The following is a 12,384-nucleotide window of genomic DNA, read 5'->3' as shown; positions in this document are numbered from 1 at the left end:
AACTCTGTCGTAACACACGACGAATAGCTTTTCGCAGCGCTTCAATAGTATCATTTACTGGCAAGACAAGTCGGATGTCGAGCAAACACTGGCGAATCGTTGGACGAGTTCATTTAACTTACAATTGATTGATGTCTTAGACATGTAATATAGGTTGCAGGCAGATTCAACGTTGAATTGTTTGGACTCGTCAAGCTGACATAGAAGATAACACGCAACTCAATGTTGAAGCTGTCTGTTCAACTTGGCGATTGTGGAAGCCCCGGTAAATGCAAACGAACAAGTTATACACAAATGTAGACGGACGAGCTATACACCAATGCAGACGAACGAGTTGCAGACAACTCTGCTTGTCGGCGCTTGCAGACAGGTCGCCATACGTAGGTATATCAATATTATAGATAGCTGCCGAACAACAGAATGAGAAGGGTGCAGCTCGATCGAACACGAAGAGGACTTCGATGAGCGGCCATTTTTTTTAGTAAGTTGCTATTGCTAATACGGGTAGCCTTAAACTAGAGTACTCGGGTCATTCTCGCTTGCACCGCGAGTCTGCAATGATACTCCGCCGCACTGACAGGCTGATGACGTCCGTGTGTTGTAACGTACGCTTTCGAATGTAACAATATCACCAGGGAAATCAGATCACTCTTCCCTGTGGTAGTGGTCGGTGATACAGAAGTTCTGTCAGAACCTCTCGTTAAACGCTAGCGCACCTGGCGTCACACACAGCCGCCCACGAGGTGCACATGAGAATAGATATCCGGATGCCCCTGTCGACGAAATTCAACACCTCAGCGACCTGATTTAGCTGCACCATAGAGACTTCGAGACGTCAATAAACTTCGAAGCTTTCGCATCCTCCTTCATTCGGTACTCAGACATGATAGCTTCATTCTTTTCGTATGAGGGATCGGTGGATGGATTCGATCCATGATGGCACATCAGTTGTCCGCGACAGTCTCTCATGACTCAGCTGGCTTTTGCGCGCATGGTTCTCTTCAAACGAACTGTGGGGCCAAGACTTTCGGTTTAGCTTTGTCTGGGGCTTGCACTTCCGCCAAAGAAAAACAAAAATTTGCCGCAGCGCGATATCATCTCATTATATTTTTTAATTAAAAGAGTTCGTCAACCGCGAGCTTGAATCAATCAAGCTGCATGCAACCTGGAGGCTGCAGTGCAACGTGATGCGCCGCGGTACCTGAGCCTGATACTCACCAGCTGGAGGTCATTCGTTCACGGTGATTACACAACGTTGTACAACTCTAGAGATGTGCCTCGGAGCAACAGAATCAAGACATCATCTTTTTTTTGCGAAATACAACGGCTGCATGAGGCTTGTGTTTGCAAGACCCACGTCGACGACTGCGAGGGAAAGGCATCATCTTTGGCGGGCTGGAGTCGCGATCCGCGTGATTAATTTTGATTAAAAAGATTTTAATACATGCGCGATGACACATATTAATACCAGAAGCTATTAACAAATATACATTAACGTCTTGTCTGCGTCTTAAGAATTCCCCTTTCCTTAGCTTCGTCGCTGTATGATCCCTCTCAGTCGTCGACGTGGGTCTTGCGAACACAAGCCTCATGCAGCCGTTGTATTTCGCAAAAAAAAAAACAAACAAACAAACAAAAACGAATGAAAGATAAAACCGTGCTGATTTGTGTTGGTTGGCACGAATTCAAGTCCGTTGCTCCAGTCTCATCCTCACGTGGTGCCCACATCCTTGCAAATCCAATTTATAAAGCGCAGTACCTCAATCTTTGTCACTATGTCTGCGGGCAACACGCCCATCAACGCTTTCCGGAAGTCAACTTGGTACTGCAGCGACTCTACAAGACCTTTGGTCAACAAGGTCGCGTAGAGCTGCTGCAAGCTCAGTCCATTCCGCAATTTTCCTGCTCAAGCACTTGTCAATCAAAAAAGATGGCGACAACACTCCACGGCCCCGGTGGTCCTGCTAAAGGCGATCTACCCGGCCGACTATCTTTCGTGAGCGGCACCTCGCAACCCAAGGACCTTGAGGATGCCAACCATTACACGACGGTGAAGACACCCGACCCGGCGAATATCGAGGGTGGAGCTCTTCGTGAAGGCGAAACCCCCGATCTCAAGAGCAAGGACAGTCTTGGTCTTCTGGTCCAGTATGCTGTCGTCGGTCTCAACTATGGTGTGCTGCCGGCCACGATTTACCCGTTCCTGCAGAACTTCCTGAACGCGACGGGTACTCAAGTGACTACGGCTCAAACGCTGGTGGTGCTACCGTGGAGTTTCAAGTGCTTCTACGGTATCCTGTCGGACTGCGTGCCGCTGTGGGGATTCCGTCGTCGTCCGTGGATGGTGATCGGGTGGATCATTTGCCTGCTGGCTTTGCTCATCATGGCCTGCATGCCCGAGGGAGACCCGTACTACACGGTGTCGTCCGACCGCGACATCAAACCGGCCGACTATACGCCCGAGGTTGAGGAGCGTATCAACTTCGACGCGAACTCGCAGGCTGGCAAGTACGTCATGCTCATGTTCCTCGCTGCCGTGGGCTATGTACTATCGGACGTGTGCGCCGACAGTATCGTGGTGGACTTTGCACAGCGTGAACCGCTCGAAACCCGAGGCAAGACCCAGTCGGCTATTTACGTTGTTCGTACAGTTTTCGTCATCGTGGGCCAGCTTCTAACTGGTTTCTGCTTCAACGGAGAGGAATATGGCGGAGAATTCGACTTTTCGATCACGTTCCCGCAGCTCATGATCATTCTCACTTGTCTAACGGCACCGGTTATTCCTATGACCTGGTTCTTCATCAAGGAGGAGAAGAAGCCTCGTGTAAATTTCACAAACTACATGAAGGAGCTCTGGGAGCTGATCCAGAAGCGCGCTATGTATCAAGTTATCTTCTTCAACTTTTTCCAAGGTATGTTCTCCGCTATCTCGTACACTGCCAGCTCCCCTGTGCAGTCGTACATGGTTGGTGTCACGCCGATTAACAGCACACTGAGCGAGATCTTCGGTAACCTGCTGTTCATGGCTGGTATCATGGTGACTTCAAGGTGGGGTCTGCACTGGAGCTGGCGCTGGATGATCGTGTTCACGGGTGTATTTGTGATGATTGTGGACGGTGTCACGACTTTCATCACTGTATGGGATGTCTTCCGTAGCCAGTGGTTCTGGCTGGGACTGCCTGTGGCGGTGCAGCTCCCCTACGGTGTGGGTTGGATGATCTCTAACTTCGTCATCGTCGAGCTGTCGGGTATTGGCAATGAGGGTGTCGTGTACGGTCTGATCACGATGGTTTCCAACCTGTCGTCGCCGTTTGCTACAGCCATGACGCTGGTGATCGACCAGCCGTTTGATTTGACCACGGAGCGTATCCAGGAGGACGACCAGTCCATCCGTACGGACATCACGTACGCCGTGATCATCATGTACGGCATGACGGCCTTCTCGTGGGTCTTCCTGGTTTTCCTGCCTCGTCAGAAGGAAGAGACGCAGGAACTACTGCGCACGGGCGGCAGCAGTAAGCTGTTGGGAGCGCTCACGGTGGCATACCTCACGTTCGCGTTTGTGTGGTCGCTAATGACCAACATCATGGCCATGTTTGACAGCACCTCGTGTCTGATCATCGCTGGCGGCAGTGGCTGCTAAGAAAACGTTTTTTCGTTTGCTCGTAGTATTCTTACTTCCTCTTTTTTTAATCTCAAATACTACTACTGATGTACTACGAAACGTTAAATATGTATTACTTTTGGTAATACATTCTAGTATTATATATTTTACTACCATTCAATTCTAACTTGGCGCCAGCATTGCAAAGCATAGCGCTTGGAGCTGAGAGTAAACGCGTTTTTGGGGGTGTACGGGGCCGGTGGCAGTGGTGGCACAGCTTAGTCTCCTTTTAGGTGACAACGTTGGGCGGAGATTACACAACGTTGCATGGCTCCGGAGATGTGCCTCGGAGCAGCAGACGAAACTCGGTCACGACATCGTGCTTCACTTTTGCCGGGCCGTAAGTCGGGAACAGCGCTGATTAATGACATGAATCGGAACCCGAATAAACAAGGTGTATCCGATATATGCGAGTTCATGGTAAAATGTCCAGCAACTGGGTCTCGATTTCCTTGTCGACGTCTTCGCCGGCGGACGACCAGCATAGTCTCCGTTGCAGAACTTACATCTGTCGATGAGCTTTCGCGATCGTCGACGGGGACCTTCCAGACGTGGACCTCCAAGCTGAGCTGGAGCCCAGCTCATCCCCGGTGAATGACGCGCGTTACTCCGGTTGCAGTGGTTGGCCAATTCACCACGACGGACTCGTTCCTGCGCAGCCGATCCGTCCGAGTTTCAATCTCCCTTTAGACTAGACTCCTACCCGATCGTTTGCAGCAAGGCATTTCACACTCCAAATGTTGAGCAAGCTTAGCGCGTTGCTCTTACCCGCGGTGCTGTGCCGAGTCTTGTTCATTATTCATTCTGCCGTGTGCTGCTCAAGCAACCCGGTTGTATCTCCTGATCGCAACGATGGCAACCACGCACCACGCTGCCGGCGCGACGCCTAGCAAGCTGGACATCCCGACGCGACTATCGTATGTGAGCGGCACCTCGCAAACGCCCAAGGACCTGGGTGATGGTTATACCGGCGTCAAGACACCCGACCCGACCGACATTGAGGGTGGCGCACTGCGTGAAGGCGGCATGCCCGTACTCACCAGCAAGGAGAACATCGGTCTTCTGGCACAGTACGCCGCCGTCGGTATGGTGTACGGCATGCTACCTGCCACCATCTACCCGTTCCTGCAGCAGTATCTCAACTGTACCGGTGCCCAGGTGACTACTGCGTCCACGCTGGTTGTGTTCCCGTGGAGCTTCAAGTGTTTCTACGGCATCCTTTCGGACTGTTTCCCGATTTTTGGCTACCGTCGCCGGCCGTACATGCTTCTCGGTTGGGGTATCTGTCTGGTCATGTTGGTTATCATGGCGTGTATGCCTGCCGGCAAGCCGTACTACACCGTGCCGTCTGACCGAGATATCTCGCCGGAAGACTACACACCTGAGATTGTAGCTCGTATCAACTACGACGCATCATCGCAGGGCGCCAAGTACGTTATCCTCATGTTCTTCGCTGCGTTCGGCTATGTGATGGCCGACGTGTGCGCGGACAGTATCGTCGTAGATCTCGCTCAGCGCGAACCCCTGGAGAAGCGTGGCAAGACGCAGTCGTGCATCTACACGGTACGCACGATATTCGTGATTATCGGCGAGATTATCACGGGCTTCGCGTTCAACGGCGAAGAGTACGGCGGCGATTTCGACTTCTCGTTGACGTTCCCACAACTGATGGCTATCATGGCGGTCTGCACGGCCCTTGTCCTCCCAGCGACATGGTTCTTCATTAAGGAGGAGAAACAGCCCAAACCCAACTTCCGGGAATACATGAAGGCGCTCTGGGACCTCATCTGTACGCGCGCGATGTACCAGGTGATCGCGTACAACTTCTTCTCCAACATTTTCTCGGGTATTTCATACACGGCCAGCTCGCCAGTTCAGTCGTACATGGTTGGCGTGACCCCGATCAACAGTACCATCAGTGATATCCTTGGCAACCTCCTCTTCATGTTCGGCATCATGATCACGTCCAAGTGGGGACTGCACTGGAGCTGGCGCGGCATGATCGTGTTCACCGGTTGCTTCGTGATGGCTATCGACGGCATCTGTACGTTCATAACCATTTGGGACGTGTTCCGCAGTCAGTGGTTCTGGCTGGGCCTCCCGATCGCCGTACAGGTTCCGTACGGTGTTGGCTGGATGATCTCCAACTTTGTGATCGTGGAACTGTCCGGTATCGGCAACGAAGGCGCCGTGTACGGCCTCATCACTGCCACCCACAATGTGGCGTCTCCGTTTGCCACGACACTCACGCTGGTGATCGACCAGCCGTTCAATCTCAGCAACGAGCGTATCCAAGTGGACGACCACTCTATCCGCGCCGACATCACATATTCTGTTATCATTATGTACGCCATGACGGCATTCTCGTGGGTGTTCTTGGTTTTATTACCGAGACAGAAGGAAGCAACGCAGGAGCTAGTGCGCACGGGCGGATCGAACAAGCTCATCGGCGGCATCACCGTGTTCTACCTCGTGTTCGCGCTCATATGGTCCGTCATGACAAACATCATGGCCATGTTCGACAGCACCTCGTGCCTCGTGATTGCCGGCGGCGACGGCTGCTAAATGTCGTTGATTAAAAACTGTCTCGTAATGATCGACTTCTTTAACATCTAATTGAACTTTTACTGTCCAAATTTCGGCTTACTGACAAGAGACACCAGTCGCTTCAACTGCTGTACAACATCACCAGCATATCGAGATAAACCTTCGAGCAAAAGGAACCCCGTTCCAGGTGCATGTTCTCAGCGAAATCATTCCAGCGTGCATTGTTGGCAACAACAATTTGTTACGGAGACCTCTGGAGATGCGCTGCAATTTGATGTGCAATGCGTGGGATCCGGTAGAAAAACACTCGATCGATGTGTCCGGCTCTGTAGGGATTAGCTTCGGCGACAAGGGAGATGGAGTTTCTCGTCTACAGAATTTTGAAGCGCGTCGCCATTTGCGTTTGAAGGATACAGTATCAGCATGCATCCATTTCATAACTTGACGGTCGTTGATTCCGACGAGCTCCACTCTCGTCGAGAATCTCAATTCCACAAAAGTTCTCTCATCGCATAGAGCACTTTAAAGTCACGCTGAGATCGCTGGTATTACCCAACGCAATGTAGAACTGTGTAAGAAAAAGAACGCGTGAGCCCGGCCAGCTTCAGCCGTGAGAGCGGCCAGCTGCAGACGAAAGCATCTCCCTGTAGTCGACCTTAAGCCTGTCACCGACCTTGTGCCTGTCAGTGCATGCAAACCTGTAGACGAGTTTTGCCAGGGGCAAATTGCCACTTACAGGATGTGAGCGATTCTTTTCATTTTCCAATTTCCAAGATCGGCCTCAAGTCCCCCACTAGTTTGTAACCAAGAAGGCGATCCATTATGCCGGGTGTATCAACTACCGGCGGCACGGGCCCCATTGTCGGTGACCTGGATATCCCCAAACGGCTGTCGTACGTGAGCGGCACGTCGCAACCCAAGGACCTCGAGGAAGGAAGCTACACCGGTGTGAAGACACCCGATGCGTCCGGTGTTGGCGAGTACGAAGGCGGTGCGCTGCGTCCCGGTGGCATGCCCAACCTCATGAGCAAGGAACATCTTGGTCTGCTGTTTGAGTATGCCACCGTCGGTCTGGTGTATGGTCTGCTGCCTGAAACCATCTACCCGTTCATGCAGCAGTACCTCAACTGTTCCGGATCCCAAGTTGCGGCCGCCAAGCAACTGGTTGTGTTACCCTGGAGTTTCAAGGTCTTCTACGGCATCCTGTCCGATTGCCGTCCGATCTTCGGATACCGTCGCCGCCCCTACATGCTCATCGGCTGGACGATCTGTATCATCATGCTTCTCGTCATGGCCATCATGCCTATCGGCAAGCCATACTACACGGTCGCGTCGGACCGTGACGTCGCCGTCGCTGACTACACGGACGAGATCAGGGCCCGTATTAACTACGACGCTCCGTCGGAAGGCGCCAAGTATGTCATCATCATGTTCTTCGCAGCGTTCGGCTACGTTATGGCGGACGTGTGTGCCGATAGTATTACGGTTGAGCTGGCGCAGCGTGAGCCGATTGATAAACGTGGCAAAACGCAGTCGTGCATCTACACGGTTCGCACCGTCATGGTCATTTTCGGTGAACTGTTGACTGGTTTCTTCTTCAACGGCGAAGAATACGGCGGCGACTTCGACTTCTCATTGAGTTTTCCACAGTTGATGATCATCGTGACGGTACTGTCCTTGCCGGTGCTGCCTATGACTTGGTACTTCATCAAGGAAGAAAAAGTGGAGCGTGCCGACTTCAAGGAGTACATTTCTGGCTTCTGGAATCTGCTCTGCTGCCGTGCCGTGTACCAGGTTATCGCGTACAACTTCTTCGCTAATATCTTCGCAGACTTTACTTACACGGCCAGCACGCCCGTCGCGTCGTACATGGTGGACGTGACACCGATCAACAGTACGGTCAGTGATATCCTCAGCAACTTGTTGTTCATGTTCGGCATCATGATCACGTCCAAGTGGGGTCTGCACTGGAACTGGCGCTGGATGATTGTCTGTACGGCAGCGACGGTCATTGTAGCTGACTGCGCCGTTGCGATGATTGTTGTGTGGGACATATTCCGCAACCAGTGGTTTTGGCTCGGTCCTCCCATTGTGGTGCAGCTCCCGTACGGCGTCGGGTGGATCATTTCCACGTTCGTGACGGTGGAGCTCGCACAGCTGGGCAACGAAGCTGCAGTCTACGGTTTGATCACCACGGTGACTAACGTCGCTGCACCGTTCGCCACGTCGCTGACGTTGCTGGTGGACGGCCCGTTCAACATCACCAACGACCGCGTCAAGGAGGACGACCACTCCGTCCGCATGGACATCACGTACACGATCATCATCATGTACGCCGCCATGGTGTTCGCCTGGGTGTTCCTGTTTCTACTGCCAAAGCAGAAGGAAGACGCGCAGCGGATTTTGCGCGAGGGAGGCAAAAGCAAAATCTTGGGCGGAGTCACGGTCGCTTACTTGACCTTCGCTATCATTTGGTCTATTTTAACCAACGTCTTGGCTATTTTCGACAGTACGTCGTGCCTGATTATCGCTGGCGGCACCGGTTGCTAAGGCGCACAGCAGAACGTAGCGACGCAGTTGTGCTCTCGTCTAGCAGGACTCCGTTGCAACCAGAATTGCTTGTACATTTCAATAAAAATCTGTAGCTTTTGGCTCTCGTCGCTGTGTAGCATACAGTTACCTGTGAGTTTCACGGTCACGGTTGCAAATCGTTTGCGTTTGTGTCATGGGTGGGTGCGCCGGGCGCCGCCGCTGGTGTGCGTCGTGCTTGAAATCGTCAGAAAAGGGGGCGAAGGTCTCCAAAGTCTCTCGTTCGCCTGCCCTCTCGACACGCGTGTTGCACCGCCGCCTCGTTTCTTGCGGCCTGTCATCGTGGTCCCGACACAAGAATTCGTCCGCCGCGACCGGATGCCCATCATGATTCCTTTCGCCCGCTGGTTCTTCGTCTGCTCTGCGTGCGGCCACGAAGCGACTTGGCAAGCTTGTCCATGCAGCGCTTTAATCCCCGTCCGCACCGCGGACTGTGGGCGGTCAGGCACTCTTCGTTTCGCCTGCTTCCTGACAAGACCTCCGGACAACACGAGCAAACATGCCCGTGAACGGTCCTAGCATCAACGACCTGGACGCACGGCTGTCCATCAGTAGCGCCACGTCCAAGGCCAAGGATATCGAGGAAGGCGGCTACACCGGCATCAAGACGCCCGATACCAGGCCTGACGAGAAGGTTGGCGAGTATGAAGGCGGTGCGCTGCGTCCCGGTGGCATGCCCAACCTGTTGAGCAGCGGCAGTATCGGTCTGCTGTTCCAGTATGCCGTCGTCGGTCTGGTGTATGGTCTGCTGCCTGAAACCATCTACCCGTTCATGCAGCAGTACTTGAACTGTTCCGGGTCCCAAGTCGCGGCCGCCAAGCAACTGGTTATATTGCCCTGGAGTTTCAAGGTCTTCTACGGCATCCTGTCCGATTGCCGTCCGATCTTCGGATACCGTCGCCGCCCCTACATGCTCATCGGTTGGACGATCTGCATCGCTATGCTTCTCATCATGGCCATCATGCCTATCGGCAAGCCATACTACACGGTCGCGTCGGACCGTGACGTCGCCGTCGCTGACTACACGGACGAGATCAGGGCCCGTATTAACTACGACGCTCCGTCGGAAGGCGCCAAGTACGTTATCATTATGCTGTTCGCGGCCTGCGGCTACGTTCTGTCGGACGTGTGCGCCGACAGTATCACGTGCGAATTGGCTCAGCAAGAACCCATTGACAAGCGTGGTAAGACGCAGTCGGCCATTTACGTCGTGCGTACGGCTCTCGTGATCTTCGGAGAACTCCTGACAGGATTCTGCTTTAATGGCGAGGACTACGGCGGCGACTTCAACTTCTCGCTAAGCTTCCCGCAGCTCATGATTATCGTGACGGTACTGTCCTTGCCGGTCCTGCCCATGACCTGGTACTTTATCCACGAAGAGAAGTCTGAGCCCGCCAACTTCCGTCAGTACATCAACGACTTCTGGGACTTGATGTGCTCCCGCGCCGTGTACCAGGTTATCGCATACAACTTCTTCGCTGGTATCTTCAACACCATCACGTACACGGCCAGCTCCCCGGTCGCCTCGTACATGGTGGACGTCACCCCAATCAACAGTACGGTTAGTGATATCCTCAGTAACCTGCTGTTCATGGCCGGTATCATGATCACATCCAAGTGGGGACTGCACTGGAACTGGCGCTGGATGATCCTGGCTACGGGTGCGGTGGTTATCGTTGTCGACTGTGCCGTCGCGATGATGGTCGTCTGGGACGTGTTCCGTAACCAGTGGTTCTGGCTGGGCCCTCCTATCGTCGTGCAGCTCCCGTACGGCGTCGGCTGGATCATCTCGACGTACGTCGTGGTGGAACTGGCTCAAGTCGGCAACGAGGCCGCAGTGTACGGCTTGATCACGACCGTGAGCAACGTGGCACAGCCGTTCGCCACGTCGTTGACGCTTCTGATGGACGGCCCGTTCGACATCACCAACGACCGCGTCAAGGAGGACGACCACTCTGTCCGCATGGACATCACGTACACCATCATCATCATGTACTCGTGCATGGCCTTCTCGTGGGTCTTCCTGTACTGGTTGCCCAAGCAAAAGGAGGAGACCCAGGAGCTGCTCCGGAAGGGTGGACACAGCAAGCTTATCGGTGGCATCACGGTCTTCTACCTGGTTTTCGCGATCATCTGGTCCATCATGACCAACATCATGGCCATCTTTGACAGCACCTCGTGCTTGATCATCGCCGGCGGCACCGGTTGCTAAGAAACTACACGTAGCGAAGCCGGTCGGATGAAGACCGCGCTTGGAGAATTGTCTTTTCGTCTCGATAGTAATGAAAAGTGTTGATAAATTCACTGCCTAATACTGCTTCGAAGTGTGTACTTCTTGTTAAATTCGCTGCAACTTTGCATGACTAGAATCTGATGGTTATCGTGGACGATACCTGGGATATATTATCATGGAATCACATTAGCTGACTCGTAGCTCGTCATCACGACCTATGCACGGATTTTCATTCAGCTTTTCTGATTCGATTGCCAAACTCCCGGCACAAACACGCCTCGATTCTTTAGAATACAGCAGCAGATAAGTTGGCCATACCATATTCTTTCACCTGCGAAGAACATTCGGAACTCAACAGGTCGCTTGCTGTGGTCTATTTTGACCAGTTCTACAGCGAGTTGTGTTGTGCTTTTTGAGTATAACGCTTTTCGTGGCTTATCAGTGGTAGATACTACGGATATGTAAACTGCCCGACGGAATGCTCAAGTTGAAGTGATCAAAAGACGTTTCGAAACTTTAGGTTTAATGTTGTTGTACCCCCAACTCCGCCATTTCGTTACGGGCAAGCGTATGTACATGTACACCAAGACCATTGCACATGTGCCAGTTATCGGTGAGTCCGAGCGATGCGTTTCCTATAGAGTGCTGATGTGCAAGCATCAGCAATGCTTCAAGGTTGAGCTCAAAATCCGGTATCAGCAGAAGATGATCAACCAGCATGCAGGTGATGCTGGTTTTTGCGCGTGCCGTCTTGATGGTGCTTCGGCGGCGTATCCTATTGTGCTTGGCTGAGATTGGCGTCATCATGTTCATACAATGCTGTGCCTTGTGCCGGGGGTTCTGACTCAAATTCACTCGTCGCACGGTGCCGTTCAGTTCTCAGTTTACGTCGGTCTACTCAAGTCAACACCAGCCAGCTCCCTTACCGCAGTCTTCATGCCTGTCGCCAGTGCCGACGTCGACGTCCCGAAACGATTGTCGTTCTTAAGCGGTTCGCAGACGAAAGACTTTGAAGACGGCTATGTCCCTGTCAAGACGCCCCAGCTAGAAGACGGAGCTCTTCGCGAAGGGGGGATGCCCGTGCTCACCAGCAAGGAGAATGCCGGTCTTCTCTTCCAATACGCCGTCGTCGGTCTCGTGTACGGCCTTCTACCGGAGACCATCTACCCGTTCATGCAGAACTATCTCAATTGTTCCGGAGCGCAGGTGACGGCAGCCAGCCAACTTGTCGTACTACCCTGGAGCTTCAAAGTGTTCTACGGCATCCTATCAGACTGTCGACCGATTTGTGGTTACCGTCGTCGTCCGTACATGTTGATTGGTTGGGGCCTCTGCTTCCTTATGCTGTTGA

General features: G+C 52.9%; 5 protein-coding genes across 5 annotated transcripts; 4 read left to right on the top strand and 1 right to left on the bottom strand.

Moving 5' to 3' along the window:
- Nucleotides 1-1,930: 1,930 nt before the first annotated feature.
- Nucleotides 1,931-3,643, top strand: PPTG_08684 (hypothetical protein; the record flags this gene model as incomplete). The annotated part of the gene is made up of 1 exon (XM_008902806.1): nt 1,931-3,643. One exon carries the CDS (start codon nt 1,931-1,933, stop codon nt 3,641-3,643), a length of 1,713 nt encoding a protein of 570 aa, XP_008901054.1.
- A 274-nt stretch (nt 3,644-3,917) lies between these two features.
- On the bottom strand, nt 3,918-4,249 carry PPTG_22296 (hypothetical protein; the record flags this gene model as incomplete). Its single annotated transcript, XM_008902879.1, has 2 exons — nt 3,918-4,021; nt 4,171-4,249. 2 exons carry the CDS (start codon nt 4,247-4,249, stop codon nt 3,918-3,920), a joined length of 183 nt encoding a protein of 60 aa, XP_008901127.1.
- On the top strand, nt 4,120-6,297 carry PPTG_08683 (hypothetical protein). Its single transcript, XM_008902805.1, has one exon. It carries the CDS (start codon nt 4,517-4,519, stop codon nt 6,227-6,229), a length of 1,713 nt encoding a protein of 570 aa, XP_008901053.1. The 5' UTR covers nt 4,120-4,516; the 3' UTR covers nt 6,230-6,297.
- Nucleotides 6,298-6,925: 628 nt separating this feature from the next.
- On the top strand, nt 6,926-11,130 carry PPTG_22295 (hypothetical protein). Its single transcript, XM_008902878.1, has 2 exons — nt 6,926-7,619; nt 9,871-11,130. Exons 1-2 carry the CDS (start codon nt 7,034-7,036, stop codon nt 11,010-11,012), a joined length of 1,728 nt encoding a protein of 575 aa, XP_008901126.1. The 5' UTR covers nt 6,926-7,033; the 3' UTR covers nt 11,013-11,130.
- Nucleotides 11,131-11,969: 839 nt separating this feature from the next.
- PPTG_08680 (hypothetical protein) lies at nt 11,970-12,351 on the top strand (the record flags this gene model as incomplete). Its single annotated transcript, XM_008902804.1, has 2 exons — nt 11,970-12,239; nt 12,307-12,351. The coding sequence occupies 2 exons, from the start codon at nt 11,970-11,972 to the stop codon at nt 12,349-12,351; spliced, it is 315 nt and encodes a 104-aa protein (XP_008901052.1).
- Between the last annotated feature and the right edge of the window lie 33 nt (nt 12,352-12,384).

The sequence above is a fragment of the Phytophthora parasitica genome (genome assembly GCF_000247585.1).
Source record: "Phytophthora parasitica INRA-310 unplaced genomic scaffold supercont2.14, whole genome shotgun sequence".
Lineage (NCBI taxonomy): Eukaryota > Oomycota > Peronosporomycetes > Peronosporales > Peronosporaceae > Phytophthora > Phytophthora nicotianae.
Note: the sequence above shows the minus strand (reverse complement) of the source record. Positions and strands in the feature narration are given on the sequence as shown.

Excerpts from the sequence above, each read along its gene's own strand:
- PPTG_08683 (XM_008902805.1), top strand. The coding sequence starts at position 4,517 with ATGGCAACCACGCACCACGCTGCCGGCGCGACGCCTAGCAAGCTGGAC.
- PPTG_22295 (XM_008902878.1), top strand. The coding sequence starts at position 7,034 with ATGCCGGGTGTATCAACTACCGGCGGCACGGGCCCCATTGTCGGTGAC. Across the intron at positions 7,620-9,870 it reads CTACGACGCTCCGTCGGAAG|GCGCCAAGTACGTTATCATT; the intron begins GCGCCAAGTATG and ends CTCCGTCGGAAG.